At 42.2% G+C, this 12,817-nt stretch overlaps 1 protein-coding gene across 3 annotated transcripts; it reads left to right on the top strand.

Moving 5' to 3' along the window:
• The first annotated feature begins 111 nt into the window (after window positions 1-111).
• NUP54 (nucleoporin 54) lies at window positions 112-12,781 on the top strand. Of its 3 annotated transcripts, XM_040555538.1 has the most exons (13): window positions 112-876; window positions 1,922-2,083; window positions 4,311-4,394; window positions 4,522-4,656; window positions 5,346-5,575; window positions 7,212-7,399; window positions 8,018-8,214; window positions 9,359-9,413; window positions 9,987-10,080; window positions 10,578-10,685; window positions 11,076-11,195; window positions 11,546-11,656; window positions 11,989-12,781. In XM_040555538.1, exons 1-13 carry the CDS (start codon window positions 825-827, stop codon window positions 12,115-12,117), a joined length of 1,665 nt encoding a protein of 554 aa, XP_040411472.1. In that variant the 5' UTR covers window positions 112-824; the 3' UTR covers window positions 12,118-12,781. The 3 variants fall into 3 exon arrangements, with proteins under 3 accessions (XP_040411472.1, XP_040411471.1, XP_040411470.1); XM_040555537.1 differs by lacking the exon at window positions 1,922-2,083; XM_040555536.1 differs by having other exon boundaries at window positions 112-2,083.
• Window positions 12,782-12,817: the final 36 nt, after the last annotated feature.

The raw sequence follows: 12,817 nt of genomic DNA, 5'->3' as shown, positions 1-12,817 counted from the left end.
TTGTTCAACAATTTTGTTCACCTGCAGCTGGTTCCAACCAGGACGTTTGAAGGTAATTGCAATTACTTATTATCTGTGTTAGCTAAAAGCACTCACTGCAGCCCATGGTGCTCACAGCACTGCAGTTGCAGCTTTGCCTGCTCCACTGAGGCAGACTTCGCCTCAGTAGAAGGCCTGAGTTTTAACAAATCAGTATCCTAAGCCTTGGCCAAGGAACGGGACGCCAGTAGGACATTTGCCTGCCTGTTGCCTCGTGGACTGCAAGCACGCACCAGGGAAGGAGGGACTCATTGCCACTTTCTGGAGACGGTCATTTCTGGAGCAATTTCACATCGCAAACAGAAACTGTCCCCTCTTCTCTGCTCCCCTGCCTCAAATGTTGTTATTTGGGTGGCCAGACTGGAAAGAAGCACCCAGTGAAAACACTTTGGGAACTTTCTTTGCTCCGTTTTCACTCAGAAGTCGCTCTTGCCACACACCGGATGCCAGCCATGTTGCTGGAGTTAGTCACCTCCACGTTTTTGTGGTATTCCCCTCCTTCCCTGGCCAATGGCTGGAAAGAGCATGCTATTTAGGGAAAGTCCGGAGGATTTTAGCTCCCTGCAGGAAAAGCCCGACCCCTACGAGATTTCCTTCAGCTTCAGAGAAGAGTTTCTCCCCCACCCCGCCCTTTCCCCCCGCCCCCCACAGTGGTACAGCCCGAGCGCGGGCAGAGCGGGCGGGGCTCCGCCGGGCGGTACCACCCGGAAAGCCTGCGGGGGGTGGTTGTGGTGCCGGAAGCACCGCCTGTTCTCCCCGGCAGGACCCACACGCCTCTTCCCCTCATGGCTTTCAACTTCGGGGCGGCGGCGGGCACCGGGGCCGCCAACCCCACGGGTGAGTGAGGGAAGGCGGCCGGCCGCTCCTTTCCCATCTCCCTTCTCCCTTCCCGGCCCTCGCTAACCTACCCCCAACACGCGCAGCCCGCCAACGGCCGCCAACGATCGCGCCCCTCCGTGAGGCGGCCGCTGAGGGGCCGCCGGGAGCCGCCCTCGGAGCGGCCCCGGGTTAAAAATCCTGAGGGGAGAAAAATTATCCATGGCCTCCCCGCCTCGCTGTCGGCCTGTGGGGGAATGAAGCGTGCTTAGTGGGTCCTGTTCCTGCAGGCTGGCAGGGTCTGGGCTTCTTCCCGGCGGTCAGCACGGGTTTGGGCGCCCGCCGGGCTGCAGGAACGGACCTCGTGTTTCGTAAGAACATCTTAACGGGAAAAATCGCCTCGTGCTGTTTCATAAGCACACCTTGAGGTTTTATCTTGAGGGGAAAAATCGCCTCACGCTGCTTGGGCTCAGGCCTGGCATGCCCCCCGAGCACTGCTAGCTGGGGATCCCAGCTCCTAGGCGATCAGAGCCGCTCTACCATCCTCTTTTTCCTAACACTAAAAACCTTCATCAGGAAAGACACCAGCGAGCATAGAGCATGTTTGCAAATACAAGGTGAAAAAACCCGCAGTACTTATTGTTGGGCTTGCTACTGCAGTGGAAAGATCAGTAGCAGCGCGTGGTGCTCCTCAGCCACGCTTGCACAGATGCAGCTCTATCTAGCAGTTTTGGGTAAAATTGCTCATAATGGGAATCTCAAATTGCTTGGATATTTTTGCATATAGGTCTTCAGTAAGTGGGGAAAAGTGTAAGGTGCTTGCTATGCAGAATAGCTGAAAAGTAATCCCATTGCAGTAGTGATAGAGTGGGTTAAACAGAATGCTTTCAACTGTTCTGTTTGTGTTCGGTAAACAATGCTTAATGCCAGTTAATATCTTCCTCTTGTTCTAACTATGCCTGTCTTGTCTCTGGGGATGGAAAAATATTTCAGCTTTTACTTCCTGAACCTACCTTTTACTTAGAACTAATGGTACCTTGCTCTTTTTCTGCTTCACGCTTGCCAGGATTTGGTGGGCTTGAAACTACAAACTCCACTGCCAGTGGGTTTAATTTTGGGGGTTTCGGATTAACTGCTAATCCTGCAGTGAATTTTAATATTGGGAATTTTGGTGTTTCCACTACCTCAACTCCACCATTCAATTTTGGTAACAGTCTGGCAAGTGCAGGTAGATAATGCATAAATACTTGTTCTGTAATCAATGTTAATAGCAGGGGTCCAAGAATTACATTCCTGAGAATCCGTATTTAGTACTAATCTTGCTTCATATCCAGTGAAGACTGGAGATAAAAAAAGCTTTGGAGGTGGTACAGGATGGAGAGCCATAGACTTGTAGGGGTTTTTATTGCCTGTTAAATTATTCAGAAATAGCTGTTGAGGAAAAATAACCACGTACCAAATGCTCAGTCTCTGGACCACTGGATCGTGGTACCCTGCCAGTCTTACCCAGTCTAAAATCGAGCCTCAATTACCTAGCAGAACAGAAATGTTAATTCTTTTAACCCAGGCAACCACGAGCAATCGCAGAGTTGGTCCTAACGCCACGTTTCCTGACATGAGATTCTTGGACTACTGCAGTCATGTTTTTCATCTTCCCTGTCTCATTGGCCTTCCGTTGGTTATCATGAATGCACTGCACCTCAGTAGTTTCTGTGGAGAAACAAATTTTATACGATCAGCACAAAAAGACGAACAGCCCTCGCTGTTACCTCTTTTTCCAAAACGCCGTTTTGTACCTTGACATGGCACGCACCCCAGGCTGTCCTCAAGCAATTCTCTGCGAGGGTTCTGGTGTGATGTGTGCGCTGGGTGCTGGTTAAGAATACCCTTCCTGGCCCCATGTAGATCCATCAATTCTGAGTGATCAGATGATAAATTTCAAGGTATTCTCCATTTCATTAAAAAAAAAAAGTGTACTACACAGATACCTCATGCTTTTTCTCATAGAATTAGCACATGGGGTCTCATTGCCGCTGCTCGTATAGGAATTACATTCATTCCACAGCATCATTGCTCCCTGTGTTAGAGTAATCTTACCTGGTTTGTGCGCTCAAGGGATCTTTTATTTTTTTTTTTTGTATGAATGCTATTGGACTGTATTTCTGTAGCTGAATTTGAACTCTAATACGTAATTTGTTTAGTAGTTTGCACTTTCAGATCTCTTTTTTTAAGAAAAGATGTTAAATTGCTGTAAATACCAATCTACCTAAAAACTGTGCCATCTGATGGTACTCCTGCTAGGGTTGCTCACTCACTGGTAGGACTGAAACTAGAATGTTACTGGGAACATCTCTACATCCAGTTGCATTAAGATGTTTGCTGAATGGAAATAAAATGTGGTTGCATGACAGCTTTCGTTTAAGCTTTTTATTTCACATGTATACAAGACAGTAAGTGCCGTAGGTTTACAGAGACAATTTGTGGGTGGTTTTTTTTTTTTGGTGATAACATGGATGAGCAGTGGCAGCATCTTTTTGACACATCCTATATCCTAGGCTTTCTTTCTCCATTTGAACACACAAAAGCTGCCCCAGACACAGAGATTTGGTATTCTAGGGCTAGTCAGATCAGATGTCCACAGGCTGCACCTTGAATCAGATGGTGCGTCAGGATCCAAAAGAGGTGGTGCAGTGGCTTCCGGCACACCTCTGCCATAAGGACAAATGGGAAGATATCTGAGGGGAGCTTTATCTGGCATGGTGGAGCTCACGGTCTCACTTGGATTTCCATCTGCTAGCCAGCACCTGGCTTTCCTGAAAATCTGTGTGAGGCGGATGGCTTTTGCATCTGTTTTCCTCTGGATAATGGTTGAACCTCAAAAAGAAGTCGGATGGGGAGGCTGTCAAATGGGGAAACTAGCCTTGGGGAAAAGACCGTGTAGAAAGAAAGAATTGCTGTGACAGTACTCACGTGTAGGCATAGCATTTGTGCCCCCTAGCCTCAGACTTGAGTTGATTCATTTCTGGTTTTGCTTTTAAGACTTTAGAAATGTCGACCAAGCTCATAAAACATCAGATCACTTTTTAAACATGTAGCAACAACATTAATTCTTAGGAATACTTCCAGTCAGTGTAAGAAATACTACTGCAAGTTGTGTCTGTCACCAAGGAAAGCACGTCCTGGTGAAGGAACAGAGCATTTGTTACCTGTTGCTTTTTTATTTGCGTTCCTGACGCACCATAAATGTATTGGCTTTCTGGTTCATGTTTTCTCCCCCATTTCCTTGGACAGTGAACTCGGTACCCATGGTCAGTGTCAACCACGTGCTTGTAACATAACACATGCATCTGTCAACATCTCATAACACCCCTTGAAGCGTGCAGTTCATTGTCACATTATGCACAGCTGCCTCTCATAACATGCAGCCTGCCTTATTTGCAAACTTTGTTTGTTAGGTGCGTTTGGAGGATTTGGGACAACCACGACCACTGCGGCGCCAGCGTTTAGTTTTTCTGCTCCCACCAATACAGGCACAGGCGGTAAGAGAGCACAAATCTCAAAGCATTTACTTTAGAATGAAGCATACCATCAGCCCTTCACAATGTTTTGCAGTTCACAGGTACTTTTCTCCTATTACTCTCAATAATTCTTTGCTTGTTTTCCCAGGACTCTTTGGTGCTACCCAGAACAAAGGCTTTGGATTTGGTACTAGTTTTGGCACGGGAACCGGAACTGGCTTGGGTACTGGGTTGGGAACTGGGTTAGGCTTTGGAGGCTTCGGTACCCAGCAGCAACAGACCAGTAAGTATGGCTTTCTCTTGGCTTATGCTTCGGCTACTGAGGACAGGGTAAGACTGACACTGGTGCTTGAGTGATGGGACTGAAGTACATCACAGAAGGAGCCTGTTACAGTCTTTGGCTGGATGGAGACATGTCAGAAATTCGCTTTTTGGAACGCCTACATTTGCAGCCCTTGCCTTTTTCTTAAATAAGAGCTCAAGCAAGTTTCTGAACTTTACCCTTGAGTTTTCAGTGACGGTATTTGCCGCTTTGGTTTAGCAGTTACAGAATTGATGTTGGCAGCCATAACCTTGTTAGAAATGGGAGGGAAACGGCGTTCAATTTAGTTTAACCGTAAGTTGGATCATGAACAACTGCGGGCTCCGAGTCCACTTAATTTATAATAACCAAGGTTGACATTAGGATATCGAGGTACCAGATCATGTCGTGAGTGAATATAGATGTCTCATTTAAGCAAAAAAGAGTAATTCTTTTCTTTCAACTCAGCCTTCAGGGACTTCTTTTGCTGATAAAGATTGGATGTAAAGAGACACTTTCAAAAAGTGTTACCTGACATTTATTTATTCTTTGCATTTATTTTGCTTCTAAAATGAGTAAAGAAGAGATACTAATGATATGCAGATGGTATGTGTTAGCGTAAGTCTGTTTGTTGGTAAAGGAGTTAATTTGTTTTACTTCATCTGATATAGCACTAGGAAGCGGCTTGTTCAGCCAGCCTACTCAGACACCTGCCCAATCGAACCAGCTCATCAATACAGCCAGTGCCCTCTCGGCACCAACGCTCTTAGGAGATGAGAGAGATGCCATTTTGGCAAAATGGAACCAGCTGCAGGCCTTCTGGGGAACAGGCAAAGGGTACTTCAACAATAACATTGCTCCAGTGGAGTTCACCCAGGAAAACCCATTTTGCAGATTTAAGGTATGAATTCGTTACCTGCACACACACACACACAGTTCTGAGGCAGCTACTCTCCTTGCTGGTTGTGTGTCTTAAATGTCTCGTGAATGTTAAATTACTCTTAATAGTAACAAAATCAAACCTGAAACTTTTTTTTTCCAGGTAATGCAAACAATTCTGATAAATATTAATAGAAGGTTTGAAGATGTATAGATACTAGAAATCTGTGTATTGCTGAGGTACTAGTTAATGGGTGCATATATGTGGATCGTGAAACATTTTGTGATCGTGCGATTTGCCTCTTCTTTAAGAGCATTGAGATCAGTGTACAGAAACTATTTGAAATAATCCTTCACACCTGAGAGAAGCTTTCAGTATGTGGAATAGGAACTTCACAGTCTTTCTTCATTGTTTCGCATACTTTAGAAAATCTCTTTATGAAGCTGGCCATCTGAAATATATTGACTTTCAAAGATTTCTTCTGCCTTTATCCTTGCAAGTGCTAAAGCTGGCTCCATTCTCTGTATGGCATTGTCAGCAGTACCAGCTCTTGCTTACCATGTTAACAAAGAACACGTACGTCTTCATCCTCTGCAAATCTCACACCTGCTGACTTTCTTGCTGAGCTTTAGACTTGTGGATTCAGGTCAGGCTGGGCATGGTGGTACTTCCCTACTTTTCCTTTCATGTGGGCAAGATGAGGTGAAAACTGCTTATTCTGCTTTTGCTTATAATGAGTAATCAGCTTAAATCTTTCATACAAGATGTGGAGTTAATTTTGGAGCCAACAGAGGTTTGGTGGCTGTTTGTTTGTTTGTTTGTTTGTTTGTTTTTAATACAGGAAATACACTACTGCTTAGCACAGATAGCAGAAAGTGTTCCTAGACTGGATCATGATGCTGGATGAAAACATCTAACCTTACTACAGCTTTATCACAGCAAGGATAAAGACAACGTTAAGTTTTATAAGCAGTTGTACAAGCATCACACTTACTGTGAGGAAAATTGGCTGTCCCAAATTGTGTGAACCTTACTTGATACATGTCTTAGCTAGTAAAAATATTTCATGTCTGTGTTTTGTCTTGTACTGTCGGGCAAACTGTCTAGATATACAGGATTAGAAATACAAAGAAATCCAGAAAGATTTGTGGTTGGCATATCTTTCAATTAGGTTATGTCAGTAACTGTTTTTTTATTGAGATACTTGGAAATTTAATGTTGTAAAACCCTTCTGTAAGTCTCTAGCAATCTTTCTGTATCGGATTCTGGTTCCACGGTTCCTTTTGCAACTTAGAAAAAGTTTTAAGTTTGTAAAATATTTTGATTGATAGCAGCTCTGAAATACCGCAAATATTCGGCAAAATTGCCATCTGTTCATCCATAGTTCTGATTGTTTGAAGATGGGGAATGGACTTTTAAGAACTTTTTTTGTGAAAATTCTGAATTGTTTCAAAAGCTACTCTACTGGTGGCCCTGTGAGTGTAGTTTTTAAAGTGGGATTGATTTTATGTTTCTGCATCTCTAAATATGTTGTGAGATATTTTGAACCAGCTCAAAAGTTGAGGGGTGTATCTTGGTTTAGTCCCTCTCTTCATGCCACATAGACATGCTTTTTGCTGAGTAATGTATCCCTGTTTTTTTGTTTGTTCTTCTGCAGGCCGTGGGTTACAGTTTAATGCCCAACAACAAAGACGAAGATGGCCTTGTTGTCTTGGTCTTTAATAGAAAAGAAATAGATATTCGAAGCCAGCAGCAGCAGCTCGTAGAATCGCTACACAAAATTCTGGGAGGAAACCAGACCCTCACTGTCAACATAGAAGGTGTTAAAACGATGCCAGATGACCAGTATGTGAACCTGACACAACTTTGCTTTTTTCTTCGGGATTGCATGTTATAAAAGGGGTTGGCACCTAGTCTGCTCACTAAATGGTGGTGGATGCATCTTCCACTCGACTTGATTGTAGATCTGTTCATCCTGAGTTGAATGTCTCTAGTTTCTTCTTGCTTTTTCTTAAGGCATTAAGACCAGTATCTTTCCTGTATATGTTATTGTTTTTGCTGGAGTGCACAGCTGAAGACCTCAGCTCAATTTGGGAAACAGGCTTCTCCAGACCCTGCTCAGCAGCAAAAATTGGAGATGACACTGACATTTCTACTTGTTACTTTACTGCAGTTTATTAATGTTTTTTAAAAGACCGAAGCTTTTAGGTTATTCCTAATGCAGTACTAGTATCAGTACCTAGTATGGTTGTTAAAACCAGGGGGAACTGTGCTTTTGTAGGCTATTTACAGTGTTTCTCTTTGTGCTGTGTTAAACCCTAGATTTAGATTTACTGGTACTTTATATCTCAACTAAAGTAAGGCAGCTGGGGGAAGCAGTAACTTCGATTTAGATTTGTTCTTCATTGTGTTAGTCTCTGCACACTGCTGCTTTGTCTCACACTACATGTTTGTCTTGCTCAGGACAGAAGTGATCATTTACGTTGTTGAGCGTTCACCCAACGGCACCTCGAGGAGAGTTCCAGCAACGACCCTGTATGCCCACTTTGAACAAGCCAACATAAAATCGTCCCTGCAGCAGCTGGGAGTCAGTCTCTCCATGGCCAGAACGGAGCTCTCCCCGGCCCAAGTCAAACAGCTCCTTCAGAATCCTCCAGCTGGTACGTGGTCTGGGGCTGTGCGGAGGCATGACTGGGGCTCTGCTGGGTGGTTTTTAGGTTCTCTAGGAAAAATGCAGGTGTTGGTCCACTGGAAAAAAAATGTTTAAAACTGCAGGTGGTTCCAAGGCATTCTGCTGTGACGACGTGTTTTTAATTAGAGCCAGTTTGCCCGCTGAAGCACAACATAATCTATTAAGATAGTTGTGCAAAAACTTGATTTATCAGTAAGTATCAGTAATTTATTCACAGCAGTGGACTGTGTGATTTGGCCATCATCAATCGCTTTGATTTGTCTGATGGAGAAAAAAAAGCTACATATCAGAAAAATCACATCCTTTATCTGCTTCCTAGTTTTCTGGGGGGAGGATCTGTTAGCCTGTATCCGTACATTACATGGCCACAGGTAGCAAGTAAACAGCTTTGTTCTAGTTTGCTGTTCGTGCCGTGTTTGCTGTCTGTGCCAGACATGTCTGTCTCCGGTCAGAAAGACCTCCTTATATGTATTGCTTGTTTTTTTTTCCCCAGCATGTGCATTTTTTCCTAGATGTGTGTTTTATACGCTGATGTGATTTGCAGTGAGGTTTGGAGAATGTAATAATCGTGATGTTGAATTACTAGTACAATTAGATTGCTTTTAATGTGTTTACATGATGAAGCGGTTTATGGCAAAATACACAACTGCTCTGTAAACAGATGAAATCCTCAGATGCGTTTTTCTAGGAGACATGATAATTCCTACTGGGATCACCTTGGCAACTGGTCCTTAGATCACTTAATTACTGATTTTATTTGTTGCATACAATAAGCAACTTGAAGGGGAACGATGCCCGAAGTGTAGCATACAGTGGAAACAATAAGGAATTTTTCTTCTTTAAGCATGGATTGTCTGATTTGATAATCTGTTGGTTGTTCCTTCCCTGCCATTTCAAACCAATACAAGTCACGACTGCCTTCTGGACTGGGCTTTCTGTCACAGCCCAGGACTGAGATTTTAAGAACTACCCTTATTTAATTAACCTTATATTTATACAAAAGTCATTAAGCACAGTTCATGTGGTTTGTTTATTTCCTGGTGTTTTTCCTGCTGCAGCTGCAAGATGTATTATCTGTTCAGATTTGTCCATACATTTTTTTTCTTTTTAAGGTGTTGATCCTATTATATGGGAACAAGCCAAAGTTGATAATCCAGATCCTGATAAGTAAGTGTAATAGTTTGTCCTACTGTTACAAAAACACTTGGAAGGAGGGGAGAAAAGCAGAATATTGAGTAGTAACCTTCAGGTAATGGGTAAGAAACTGAGTAGAGAATAACTTTGTCCAGTGCTGATATAATATAAAGCAATAAGGCTACCTAGACATACCTCCCTAATCCCTTTACCCGTTTAAGTGCTTAAGAGAAGTCAGGATGAAGAGCCTAACTTGTGTTACTTGGAATTGCAGTGGTCTCTATTTTATGGCCTAGCTATTGTGACTTTTTCGACTTTTTTTTTTTGCAATCATTAAGTGTTGGGGTTTTTTTCCTCTTTATCCCTGAAGCTGAAATTGTACTCTTGTACCTTCCATTGGTTACAGACAGCTTAGGCTGATTTCCCTCTGAAAAAGGAAAAGGTTATTAGGAATAGAGAGGATTCTAGAACTTACCAAAACATATCTTAATTTATCAAAAGCCAAGATCACTTATATCACCATTAGATTATATTTGTAATTATTAATCAATACTACATGTCTCATACAAAAAAAACGTTTTGTAAGAAATATTTCTATTCTTGTAGGCTTATTCCTGTACCAATGGTGGGTTTCAAAGAACTGTTGAGAAGATTGAAGGTCCAAGATCAGATGACCAAACAGCATCAAACTCGATTAGATGTAAGGTTTCTCATCTTTATTGTGACTGCTTGCTGCTGATGAAGGAGGTGCTATTAAATGAGCCTCTCTTCTGTGTGCTGAAAACTGGTGGTGGAGCCGTGTGCATGGGGCTGTGACTCTTTTTTTTTTCTTCTCATTCCTTAATATATTAATTAATATCTTTTGGCCCAAAATCTGACTAGTGTTTTGTTTTTTTTTTCTTTAGGCTCAAGTTTAGTATATTGTTATAGGCTAAATCAAACAGCTGTATTAAGTTGCATTGACATGGACTCTAATTTGGGCACACGTTATTCCTTCTGGAAGTCCCACTTGCATATAAAAACAGACAGCGACCAAAACTGTAAAGGCCCAGCAAAAAGCTTTTTGAAAGCATCTCTTGCGAGGACCTTAGGTTGCTGGACTGAGTACTCCTTTGAAACTCGTGGTTTCAAATGAGGACAAATGTGCTTTGTTATCAGATACTTTTATGACTTCCAACTTATTCATGTCATCTGCAGATAATATCAGAAGATATCAGTGAGCTACAGAAAAACCAGACAACCACTATGGCAAAAATTGCACAGTACAAAAGGAAACTGATGGCGCTTTCTCACAGAACATTACAGGTAATACGGATGTTCAAAGTAACTCATTCTGATGCACAGGCTGGTGCCAGAAAGCAAACTGAAAGGGGATGGGATCCCCAGTATAACCTCTGCAGTTGTGTGCACGGCCAGTGTTGAAAATGAAATTCTGACTTCATCTAAAGGTATTCATTGAATTAACATGCAGGGCTGTCAGGGAAAGCTTCAAACACATGTGTCTCTGCTTTGGAGACTTTCTCACTTACCCAGAAGCTGTGGGACTGCCCTGGAGACTCAGAGCAGCAGAGTGAATGACAGAACAAAACCTATGAAAGAGTTGCCAGAGCAAAGGCAAAAAGAGATGTTACTGGGCTGGTGGAGAAAGAGAGGAGCGAAGTCTTCTCTAATGAACCTCAAAGGCTTCTTTTGCAGGTGTTAATAAAGCAGGAGATCCAAAGGAAAAGTGGTTATGCCATTCAAGCAGATGAAGAGCAGCTTCGTGTACAATTAGATACTATTCAGTGTGAACTTAACGCACCTACACAGTTCAAGGTGAGTAGTTAATAGAACTTGGCCCATTTTTTCTCCACACAAAACAATGTAAATTTTCCAAAGCACGTGTATGTATTTCTTGTGGAAAGCTTTCAGAAGAGAAGTCCAGCAGTGTTACTAGGTTGCAGCATCGTGTTTTCTGCTGCATGTCTGATACGTCTAAGTATTTTTGAGTTAAAAGTATTAGTGTTGCTTGCTCCTTGCATGCCTTCCACAAGAAAAAAAAAAAGCCAAAACTAGCATAATCAGTAATGCTTCCTGCCTTGGTGATTCGGAGTGATGTGTGCTGGAGCTCCAACAGATGTAAATGAGTTGTTTAATTTAAGCCTCTCTCTTCTCTCTCTTCCCAGGGCAGACTGAATGAGCTTATGTCCCAAATCAGGATGCAAAACCACTTCGGAGCAGTGAGGGCTGAAGAGCGCTATTACATAGATGCAGACCTCTTAAGGGAAATCAAGCAAGTAAGTACTACCCAGTAGACTGCTGGGATACTCACAACTTGGTCATTTAAGCCTGCTGGGCACTAGTTTGGGAGATGTATTGAGAATTTTATATGGCTTTTGTTTGAGGATAGTCCTTTATACAGTTCTCAGTGACGGTGCCTCAAGTTTATATACAGATATGCTATGCAATTAAGGTATTAGTGCAGAAAATGATATTTTTTCTTCTTACAAAGAAATTATACTAGACTTTTCAATTTGCCAAGGCCACCAGCCATGACTGCTTTGAGAAATGTTACTTAAAATCTATGAAGTTAAAGTACACTCATGTTGTTTTTTGTAAATACCTGCAGCATCTGAAGCAGCAGCAGGAAGGCCTTAGTCACTTAATTAGCATTATAAAGGATGACTTGGAGGACATCAAACTAATAGAACATGGGCTGAATGAGAGCATTCCCATCAGAGGAGGAGTCTTCAGTTGACAGGTCACTTGCTGCTGGGCTCGCACGGAACATATTATTCAAGTTCATGGTTCACCTTCCAAGGCTAAAACTGGTGAGGTAAAATGAAATGTGTATCTTCTAGGAGTAATGGTATGTTGTCTGTTATCTTTAGAATTAGCAAAGCCTCTTGTAAGCTTTTGAACTTGACCTTTGGAAGGTTTATATTTTATAAAGCTGTATATGCTTTAATAAAAGAAGGAAAACTGAATCTGTTCAGATACTGGTTTACTATAAAACTATATGTACTATTGTACATTTTTCCTTTTTTTTTTTTTTTTACAATATTATTGTCTTAGAAAATACAGTGGTGAGGGCGTTGTTCTACTTGTGACTTGGTTTGTGGAAAGCTTAGCCTGCTTCCATGGTTTTGTCAAAACAAGTAACAGCATTATGTAAAGAGCTAATCTAAATCATTACAGATATGTATGTTGCTGTAACTATGTCGGTCTTCACAATACTGGTAGTTTTCTGGGGCAATCTGCAGGAATTTGACTTTTCCAGTGTCTGTCTTTCCTTTGGACTGTTTACATACGTGAATTCTAAGAAGCTTTTCTGTCCCTCAACTAACAACAAGATGGGTAGATGATGTCTTCCTTTTTTTTTTTTAATTTCTGGAGAGTAATAAATTCAGTCTGACTTTATAATAACTTGTGCATGGTGTTGGCTCCTTTTCAGCTCT

The sequence above is a fragment of the Cygnus olor genome, chromosome 4 (assembly GCF_009769625.2).
Source record: "Cygnus olor isolate bCygOlo1 chromosome 4, bCygOlo1.pri.v2, whole genome shotgun sequence".
NCBI lineage: Eukaryota > Metazoa > Chordata > Aves > Anseriformes > Anatidae > Cygnus > Cygnus olor.
The sequence above is the reverse complement of the archived record's forward strand: the minus strand, read 5'-3'. Positions and strand labels throughout refer to the sequence as shown.